Source organism: Rhynchophorus ferrugineus, unplaced genomic scaffold (genome assembly GCF_030347505.1).
Source record: "Rhynchophorus ferrugineus isolate W39M unplaced genomic scaffold, kcgeb_rfMv2 rfM3, whole genome shotgun sequence".
NCBI classification, from domain to species: domain Eukaryota; kingdom Metazoa; phylum Arthropoda; class Insecta; order Coleoptera; family Curculionidae; genus Rhynchophorus; species Rhynchophorus ferrugineus.
This window is the reverse complement of record NW_027472582.1, coordinates 64,993,769-65,004,473: the sequence shown is the minus strand read 5'-3', so window position 1 is coordinate 65,004,473 and position 10,705 is coordinate 64,993,769. Positions and strand designations below refer to the sequence as shown.

Below are 10,705 nucleotides of genomic sequence, written 5' to 3'. Positions count from 1 at the left end.
TTTGCTATTTTAAGTACATTTAATCATATCGAGGTAAATCATACGCTTGATTAAATTTGAGATTAGGTCTCATTTGTTTTGTTTATTGTGTATGATCCCCTTATAATTTTGTTCTTTTTTCAGTTACCAAATAATTAGTGTTGGGAACTATCGACTGAAATCGACTATTGTTCTGTCTTTCATAACATGTCCATACCAATCTAAAAAAAGTTGATAATTAACTTGAATAGTAAAGTATACCTCATTGAACTATCTGATATACAAGAATCCACACATTTAATATTAGCTTTTTGTAATCTAACCATGGTGGGATTTGATTAAAGCTTCACAAATCAGTCATATTATATTCATTATGATTTGCTATATTATTTGTAACGTTGGGAACTATCGACTGAAAACAGTCGAAAGAGTCAATAGTCAAAAAACTAGCGAAAGAAAATAGTAATTACCATTTTCAGTCAAATGCATGTTCGACTTTATTGTTCAATTCGTGATGTCAGACGAAGATGTACCAATCCAATTAATTACTGAATATTAATAACATGCAATTAATAATTCCATTTTAAACGAAGTAAAATTACTTTTATATTGGAATATTCTGTGGATCAGTAAAAAGAAATGGAATTTTTCAATGGAATGTAATAGTACCCAAAAATGTTTTATCGTATTTTAATATATTAATTGCTATTTTCTAATAACATACAATAATAAATATAAACAATACAAAAGAACTTAAACAAAATCTAAAAACTAAAGATGTACAATAACCATAAATACCAAATCAAATTAAACATACACCTAATCATAAAAAAAACTAATTCATGACATAATTAAAAATAATCGCACAATAACTACTAGAGTTTTTTTAAATAAAGTAAATACTTTATTTATTATTGAACGGAAATATGTTTTAACAAAAATCAAGAGAGTAATCGAAATATTACCTATTATTGCAATAAAAACAATCGAAAGTGTTTTACTATTTATCATTCACATTCATCATATCATATTAATATATTATTATATATTACATGTAAGTATAAATTCGGTACATTTTTCTCAAGGTCGCAGCTAGGACGACAGAGCCAGAACGTTAAAAATCAGTCGAATGAAACCAAAAATAGTAACCAAAAGTACACGACTGAAACAGTCGATAGTAAAAAGTAGTCAGTTACTAAACAGTCGATAGTCGATTTCAGTCGATTGTTCCCAACACTAGTTATTTACCTTGGCAAACCCCAGTTCGCTTTTTTTATAAATCTTTTGTTCCCGTTAGTGGCACAAAACCGGATTTTTAACTGTGAAACATAAAATAAATAATCCAAATAAAATCGAAAAGCGCCAAAAAGTTGAAACTTTAAGTCGTCCTTAAAAAAAGTCAACGTTTCGTAACGTTTAGAATGTACAGCTAATATGGCGAATTCTTAAATTGTCTGCTATTATTTCTACTAAAATCTTAATAATCACACTTGTAATTTTAAAATCAATCTTTTTAGAGTATGTCTATCATATATTATTAATAAAAATCAATATTTTTGTAATTATAAAATCAGGTACAAAAAATGTTTAGAACTGCTGGTGGAACTACTAATTCGTCTTAATCTGTATTTCCATAAAATAATTTAACTGTTTTTGTGTATTCATATTGAAATATTAAAAAATCTAAAATATGTATAGTTAGCTTTATCTATAAACTTTAAAATATCAAAATGTTTGATTTTTTCTACAAAGTGTATCAATGAAGTTCAAATTATCTACAGAACATGTATCATAGATCAAATATGCAACGCTCACAGCGCCACCAAATATAACGCCCAACCAAGTTAATTCTATAAAGGAAGTCGCCATTATACCTCGGTTCTCAAAGTCAGTTCGCTTAAGTGTGTTTAGGTGTTTTGTGATTTGTGATTTCCTATGAAGTTTTAATATTGTCATAGATTGAGTGAATTAAATAGGTAAGTTAGTTATAATTTAATTTTGTAGTAGTTTTACATAAATTTGTGCAATTGCCCTTGGAAAGTTTTATCGATCGGCGTTTCCGCCATTAAGATTATATATTTTGTACGTACGTTTATGAAAAAAAAAATACGTTACTTTTTGTGATCATATTATTGAAATAAGATTTATTTATATTCTTAGTATTACTATGTAGATATATTAAATATATGCCAAATACTTCAAAATTGATTTAATGTTAATATTTCAGAAGGTGGTATAAAGCCATTAGGCTTTAGCCTCCCAAGATGGAGTCGATGAACAATCAACTAATAGCGAAAACTATCGGTTTTCATGGTCAACAATTACAAAAACTATGGGAAGGTGAATTTGGCGATAATGACTTGCCGCGCAGGGGAGTAAAGGACTTTAACTTCCAAGTTTATGGTCAGAGACAAAGAAATTTGTCATTTCAAGATCGCGGGAAAAGATTAAACCTTCAACAATTTATTGTCAAGAAAGCTGAATTAATATTTTCAACTAAGCCATCACCTTTGAAAATAGATCCTGGGGCAGCATTAACTGAAGATCTCTATTCAGTGACGCCCCCCTTTGAAGTGTATGTTAATGCTGATAGACAAAAGCGTCTCCAATTTTTTACTGAAGTAAGTTAATAATTTTTAGAATTATCTACTTTAATACATTTTATTTACTAATTTTCAGAATGTTAAAGTTGGGGATCTTATATTAGGGACAATAGTCAGTAAGCAGCAATCAGGTATGATGCTGAAGGTATTGTGTACCACTGGAAATTCTGGCACTGTAAAATATGCAGCTGATATAAATATAAAGGTTAGTAAAACATTGTTTAAAATAATAAAATTTGCTAATTACATGTTTTATTAGGCTTTTTGTCCTGTTGCCAACGTTATTCCTGCAGTAGACAAGAAAGGTGTTTCTAGAAGTTACATGATGAACGACTATGTTTGCTGTGAGGTGTTAGAAGTCATTGCAGATACTGATAAAATGGTTTGTGGCATGAAAGGCACAACTAGAAAACCTGGAGATCCAGAACACCGTCCAGCTTTAGGGCTGATTGGTACAGATGATTTTCCAATTGTTTACAAGTATGTATACCTGTTTTATGTTTTGCTTAAACAATTTTATGATAGGCTTAGTCGTTCTGTATTTAAGAATTTTAAGTTTGGTACAATTAATGAAATACCTGGTAAAGAATACAAATTTTAATCATATATTGAACTATTTGGTACATTACAAAGTCTACATACGGAGAATACCTTCAAAACCGCTTTGAAAACTTCATAGAAATGCCCTGATGTAGTGTTTTGAATACATTTCAAGGATAAAACAGAAAGGTAAGACACATTTGGAGCAGCAAATTGAAATTATAAGGAAAATGGATAATATTGAGGACCATCTTGAATTTAGAAGACAAGTAAACAAACAAAAATCAATGCTGGTGAAGCATTTAAGACTGGTTGTGAATAAAACATATGATTTCTTTACATATCAAATAACATTAAAATTATGATGAGAGTTGAAATGGATGTTGAATGGAAAAGGATTTTTATATCACAAGGAATATCAGTATTTTTGTACACAGCATTCATTCTACATTTGTCACTAAACATGTGGTTACAGCACTTCTGTAGTGATGTATAAAGCAGCTGTGGAAGCATATTTTACATAATAATTGTAACGAATATTTTATTTTAACATCAGTATCTACAACTTTTTATCTGACATTTCCCTATTTATTACTTTTTCGTACATACCGAGTATCAAATAATTACTGATTTAAAGAAGATGGGTATATATAATTGAATCAAATAGGTTTCAAGGGTTTTTATTGTTAAGTATTATTTATAGGTGTGATAAGTTAAAGATACTGTGCATGTTTATTGATATTGCTGATAATGAATATGGAAGAAAACTGATATAAATGTCATAAATGGGTACTATTGAATGGAAGAAACTGGATAGAAATCCAAAAATGTTGAGCATTCTGAAAGAAAAGTTTATGAAGCAACATCATTAATTAAGAAGATGTGGTTTATGATATAAACTATAACAAATTTTTCTTTTTAGAATATTTAGCCATGACTAAAAATATAACTGAGAAATATTTTAAAAAATGAGAGAACTAAATTGTTAAACAATATCGTGTATGCTAATTATGTATGTGCACTGGTGGTATATCAATTCTGCACATAATTTGTCCAATTTATGATGTATATTATTACACATAATATATCAGGTGAGATAATTTTTTCATCAGAAGGATATAATTTTATATTTAAAAACTTGTAGTTAATATTATTTTTTCATACGCCATGTTTTTCGCAGAAATCCTCTCCCCCATCAAAATATAAATATTTACTATATATGTCAAGGATGAACAAGTTTTTTTAATAACATGCAGAGATCAGAGATATTTGATTTATTTTTTATACCAAATATGTAAGGAGAAAATTTTAAGTGTTGATCTGATAAAAATTTATAGCATTTAGTGCGAAAAGCTTTATTCAGGAGAGGAATATCTAATTGTGGTATGTATTAATTTCAGCCCATAGGTTATTGATTCTTGATTCTGAAATTTAATCTGCTGGAATAAAGTTGTTTTAGGTTATAATCAAAAAGGTAAAATTTTTGTTACCACTGATGTGAACATGCCTATTGCTTAAATATGATACATTAGAATTTCTTATTGTTTATTTCAGAAAGTCTTTGGACCACAAGAATGAGCCTTATGAATCTGTATTGGAGAAGAGTGTGGGCTTCAATAATCCCAATAATATCCAGTACTTAGCTGAACAAATGGGTATTAATGACCATGTCTCTCTTATGGATGGTTTGAGGTAATTGATCTTAACTTACTATAATATTTATCAATAAGGGTTTTTAACATTTATAAAAATATAGTACTATATCAGGTTCAGTATAAACAGTTACGGGGATGTTTAAGAAGAGTTTGATGTAGTTATAAAAACATCGTAATCCTTATTTATCCTCTTCACTGGCAAACTATTGAGGGAAATCCATTGTATAAATATGACTAATATTACGCCACTGAAAAACTACTTGACAAATTAAATTGAACAAAAAATATAATTACGAGTTGATCAAATGCTATTACTACACTACTACTACAATAATTACTACAAAATCGTGAAATTATACTGTGCTATTAATATAAAAGTTGATGCAATTGATATAAACGAAGTTTGAAAGTATTAAGATCACTTACTGTCCTAAAATGTACGTCCAGAACGAAATTGACGCCTAAGGCTTATGAAACATTTATGCTGGTTCATAATGTCGAACTGGTATACGAATCGTATATCTAGATTTCTTATATTTTCATACATTTTTTTTGTTTTTATTTAGGGGGAGATTCCCAGAAAATGAATATGCTACTGAATTACGTCAGGTGCAAGCCAGCAAATGGGCATACCGAAATGTAGCGGATGGTATAGATCATTTTAAGGCCGGCAAACACGTGGAAGCCTTCCAATGTTTGAACAAGGCTTTAAATATTGATCCACGAAATGTAGAAGGTCTAGTCGCAAGAGGCGCTCTTTATGCCAACAGTGGGAATTTTCAAAAGGCTATTGAAGATTTTGAGGCAGCCCTAAAGCTGAATCCTAGTCATGCAAATGCGCGTAAGTACATGGGTGAAACCCTTGTTGCATTGGGAAGAAGCTATGAAGAGGAGAATAAAATAGATGAAGCCCGAAAAGCCTATCAAAGCTGCCTAAGTATTATTCCATACCATGAGGAAGCTAAGGTAAGTTTAACATTAACCTGCAACAAATTTAATTTATTGAATTTATCATTTTAGAGTTCTCTAGAATTCCTAAAAAATAAAGAAAAACAGACTACAAAAAATCTCATTGAACCTGGAGAACTGCTTTTACCAAACTTATCATCGGTGACCAAACAACCATCAGATGTCAACGACGCTCTTAAACAACTTTTGAAAAATGAGGAGGAAGAAAAGAAGGACAAAAAGAAAAAGAAGAAAGATAAGAAGAAATTGAAGAAGAAACGACACTCCAGCACTAGCTCTAGTTCCAGCTCTTCTGGAAGTGGTGATAGTTCCAGTAGTTCATCTAGTAGCAGTAGCGATTCGAGTTCCTCCAGCGGAGATTCTGACTTTAAAAAACGGAAGAAACATCGTTCTAGGTAAGGATTTTCTTTGTAAAGGAAAAATTAAGTATTCAAATTGTTGTTGAGAAATGATGTCACTCAAATTTCCATCGTAGCTGTAATATATACAGCATATTTACTTACTGCCTTTTTAGCTTATATAATTTATACTAAAAATAAAAATGTTCTAATCATCTCTAAAGGTCTCATAGAAGGGAGAAGCGTGAAAATTCTCTAAGTCCACTGAGCAAGCGCATGGCAATGATGGATGCACAAACTCAAGACCCCTCAACCAGTAACTTTAATTTCAACAAACCTGCGGCAAACGCGTTTGACTTTGGATTTGAAGAACCTGAAAAGCCCAAATCTCTTCTTGAGCTTGATTATGAAAGCAAAGTGAAAGCTTTCTTATTGGAAACCAAAGACGATTCCGATTATGAAACAAAGGTAATAATTTAATTGGAATTTACTTGGAATACTATAATTCATTGGTTCTTTGTTTCACAGGTGAGAAAATTCTTGGAAGAAAGTGCTAAATGGAAAAAGGGAAAATCTGATTCTGATAAGAAAAAGAAGAAGAAAAAGGATAAAAAGAGTAAGAAGGAAAGCAAGAAGAAGAAGCGTAAGGAAAAGGAAAAATTGAAGCGTAAAGGGTTGGACTTGGATTTAGATGATCACAAGAAATTAAGAGATGCCATAAAGAAGGAATTAAACAAGGAGAAGAAGAAAAGGCATAGCATACCTTCAGATGATGAGGAGTATTTCTTGCAAAAATCTGGAATTTCAAAGAAGTTAGTGATTTTTGTTAATTTGATTTATGTTAATGCTTATTGCATATTTAATTCTATTTAGATTTATCGAGAGCCTACCTGATCTAGAAGAACTAGAATCTAAATTAAATGCTTATTATGCTTTGGAGAAAGAAACGAAAATGTAAGTTATATACACAATATTAATATAAAAGGAATAAATATAACAATGTTATTCCAGAAGTGAACTAAGTGATTCACCTAAACATTCTCTTTTGGACTCTCCTTCACCTACAAGAGAGCAAAAGGCAAGGCAAGCTGTAGCAGAAGCTGCCGCATCTGCAGGAAAATGGAAAATGCATATTGGCCCACCAACACAACCGCCTTCACGATTTAAAAAGAAACAGGAGCGACCTCCATCACCAGAATGGCCTCCAGAGTTGCCGCCAGAGAAGCCTAGATCGAGAACCAGGTAAGCATCTATACTTTACTCCTATAGTATCTATTTTTATCCTCTTAGGTCTAGAAAAAAATGTAAAATCAATTCAAGTTACCTCAGTTCTAGTTTTGATGAAAGTATGTCTAAGAAAACTCTGCTTCCGCCACTTCCATCGGCAGAAAAAAGTGTTAGTGTTCGGAAACAAATGGCTATGAGAGAAGCGCCACTGAAACGTCGATCAGAGTCACCTAAAAAATCAAGCAAACCTAGCGCGGCACCACCTTTACCACCAGGTCCAAAAATTCCACAAGGACAAGTTGTACTTGATAAATTCGGCAATTTCCGTCTTATGACACCACCGGAAATGAAAAAGGGTCAGGATCCATTGGCAGGTACTGCTCCTTCTAGCAGTAATAAAGGAGACCAAGCAGGTAGAGCTCAGTCCTTTTTCTTGAAACTAAATGTTGTATCCAGTGTAATAAGGCTCATTCAAAATAATAGTAGATTTGCATTGGAAACAAATGAAAATTATGACATTACATACTAATTTATTTACAAATTAATATGTAGCTCTTCCATTTAACAGTGTAGAAAGCTCAGACTTTTCTCTCATCCCTAGTGTGGTGTTTGGTTTGATTGAGCCATAATAGCATGTCAGTATAACAAGTTTGATGTTAATTTTTTTAAATTGATATTAGGATTTGCAAGTTACCAAACCTAGCATGTATTCAGTGGCTGAGCTTCACAGTTTAGTTTCCTACTTTTAACTATATAAAATTTTAAAAAAACTTCAGTATTGAGAATTAGTACTAAAGTTTTTATTAATGTAAGTACACTCACAAGTATCTATAATTATGATTTATCACTTTAAAATGCTTATAATTACAATTCAGTTTTTGAATTTATTATTTCTAAACATTGATTCATAACATAATTTTTTTTTGAAATTTAATTACTAGATATTAAGGTATATCATGCCCCAACAGTCACCACAGTAGCATTATGCATTATGTTATTATTAATATGACGTTCTGTAGGGGTTTTCAATAAGACCTATGTGTGAGGTATCACCCATTTTTTTTTCTATTCTTCAGTGACTAACGCATGCTTAATTATTCATCCAAATATGCGCTTCATCGGTAATTGATCAATATTAAGAGTAGTCAAAGCAAACTCATTTCGCTAATATAATTTCTTAGCTGGTTTGGCATCAAAGATTGACGAAAAAATATGGTTGCCAAAACGGCCTTATTGAAAAACCCCAAGCATAAGTAATATGCATGACTTATGTTTGTGATAACTATCAGTATTCTTTTTTCCCATATTTATTTTACAATAATGGCTTAGGAAGGTTATTTCATAGTAACAATGAGTAATAATTTTATTGGGGTAAGATTTGGAAAATTTAGTAGTTTATTTGATAACATAAATTAGTGTTGTGAGTGAGTTCCTACGCGATGAGCTTCTAAAATGATTATTTTCTCAGGACGAAGACCGCCAGAACCACCAGGACGGCCACGCTCGGGAAGCCGAAGCCCAAAACGTCGAAGTCGTTCACGTTCTCGAGTGAGTCGGTCTAGGAGCAGTAGCTTATCACGAAGTAGGTCCAGGAGTTATCGATCCAGATCAAGGAGTTATTACTCACGAAGCCGTTCTCGTTCAGGCTCGGTGTATTCACGCAGTCGATCACGATCTCGCAGTTATTCGGGCGACAGGAGATTCAGGAGGCGGGGCGGTTTTCGAGGTGGCAGAAACGACAGGGGTACCTACTATAAGCCGCGTTATCCTAATCCTAGATATGATGGCAGAGGAAGAGGCGGTCGTGGTGGATATTACAGGTATGATCATAATTTTGAAGTTCTATGAGCAGAATGCTGTTTAAAAGTTTCTAGAACACTTAATATATTCTTTAATTTATATCTAATATGTGCTTTGTTAACAGGGATCGATTCGATCGCAATTTCAGAGGAAGAGGCAGACCATATGATTCATATAATGGTCGAGGAAACAGAAGGAACCCGAGAGGCCGATATGGTGCCAGAGGTGGTTACAGGGACTATAGAGATAGGCGATATGAAAGAAGCAGATCTAGGGACCGTAGCAGGTATAAATGAATACTGAATATATTAGTTTTGAATTAAAATAGGTTCCTATCCATTGGTAGTGCTATTTATATCATTTTATTTTAATTGATAGGTCCTACAGTAGAACTCCAGAAAGATCCGATGATTCACCTAGAAGAGTAAGAGATGAAAGCAAAGAGAAAATTAACAAGTATTCAGAAGGTCAACCTGCAGAAACTGAACAGCCAATCAGGCATGACGGACCTCTATCAGAGGGAGAAGACAGAGATGATTACACAAACAATGATAACAGCAAGGTAACTGAAGAGCAACAGTGATTATAATACATGTTAAATATAGTATGCTGAAAATACATAATTATTAAAAATAACAGGTTAATTGTTTTAATTAGTTTTAATTATTAACTTTTAAATATCTTGATGTTAATTCATGAATATGTCCCACAGAAACAAGAATGTATGTTCCTACTTCCTTCTATGATAAATATACACTCAGTTCATGATTATTAATGTTTAAATACTTATAGGTGATTGATAGAGATGCTTTTGCTGGCAAGTGGGCAGATAAAGAAGATAATGAAAGAGAACCATCGCCACCTGGTAGTAGAGACATTCCAGAAGAAACCAACATAGAAGAAATGGATAAGTTTCTTAATAAAGTAAAGAAAGATAAAAAGGAAGAGATGTTGGAACGTAACAAGGATTTAATTAAAAACAAAGCTTAGTAAGTTTGATATTTGGCAAATTGCGTCAATTACTAATATAATTTTTTGTTTCCAGATAAATTTTTTGAATCCCAGTAATATAAATAGAATCAGCCAATGAGTTGGATAACCAATCAATTGTTTCCCTTTTTGGTGTTTTATATGCCATATGGTTTTTAGTTATAGGTTTCAGACATGTTAGGGAAGTTTTTGATTTTTTAACTTATAATTCAATAAATTTATGTATGAATAGAAGTAGTTTATTCATAATGGATTTTGTGTTGACGCTTTTGCCGTTGCAAGGATTTTTATTACTTGCGGGTTAAATAAAGTAACAATAAAAAAAGTTGTATAACAGTATAGTGTTTTATTCCAAAAGTATATTATTCCCTCCAATAAATTAAACATTCCAGAATTGTATTAATTTCCCTTACAAAGGAAAATCGGTGATTGATTGCTAAACTGATCTGATTAAGTTGCGTCCTGTAGTGTTACTTTTTCTAAAAATATTGAACGCAATTAAGATAAAGTTATGTATGCATTTGATAATAAACAAATAAAATTATAGGACATTATGTGATGGCCATTATAATTTATTTTATTTTTTATCTGTGTATATATAATA

At 31.7% G+C, this 10,705-nt stretch overlaps 1 protein-coding gene across 10 annotated transcripts; it reads left to right on the top strand.

The window, feature by feature from the left end:
• The first annotated feature begins 1,815 nt into the window (after nucleotides 1-1,815).
• LOC143192473 (uncharacterized) lies at nucleotides 1,816-10,437 on the top strand. 10 transcript variants are annotated; one of them, XM_076397848.1, is made up of 18 exons: nucleotides 1,816-1,955; nucleotides 2,207-2,600; nucleotides 2,659-2,787; nucleotides 2,842-3,062; nucleotides 4,677-4,814; nucleotides 5,344-5,743; nucleotides 5,798-6,141; nucleotides 6,309-6,552; nucleotides 6,613-6,896; nucleotides 6,958-7,038; nucleotides 7,096-7,326; nucleotides 7,414-7,724; nucleotides 8,780-8,893; nucleotides 8,957-9,131; nucleotides 9,236-9,397; nucleotides 9,490-9,673; nucleotides 9,904-10,100; nucleotides 10,157-10,437. In XM_076397848.1, coding segments are annotated over exons 2-18 (3,573 nt in total). In that variant the 5' UTR covers nucleotides 1,816-1,955; nucleotides 2,207-2,243; the 3' UTR covers nucleotides 10,158-10,437. The 10 variants fall into 10 exon arrangements, with proteins under 10 accessions (XP_076253963.1, XP_076253964.1, XP_076253960.1 ...); XM_076397849.1 differs by having other exon boundaries at nucleotides 7,375-7,685; XM_076397845.1 differs by having other exon boundaries at nucleotides 7,375-7,724.
• The last annotated feature ends 268 nt before the right edge of the window (nucleotides 10,438-10,705 follow it).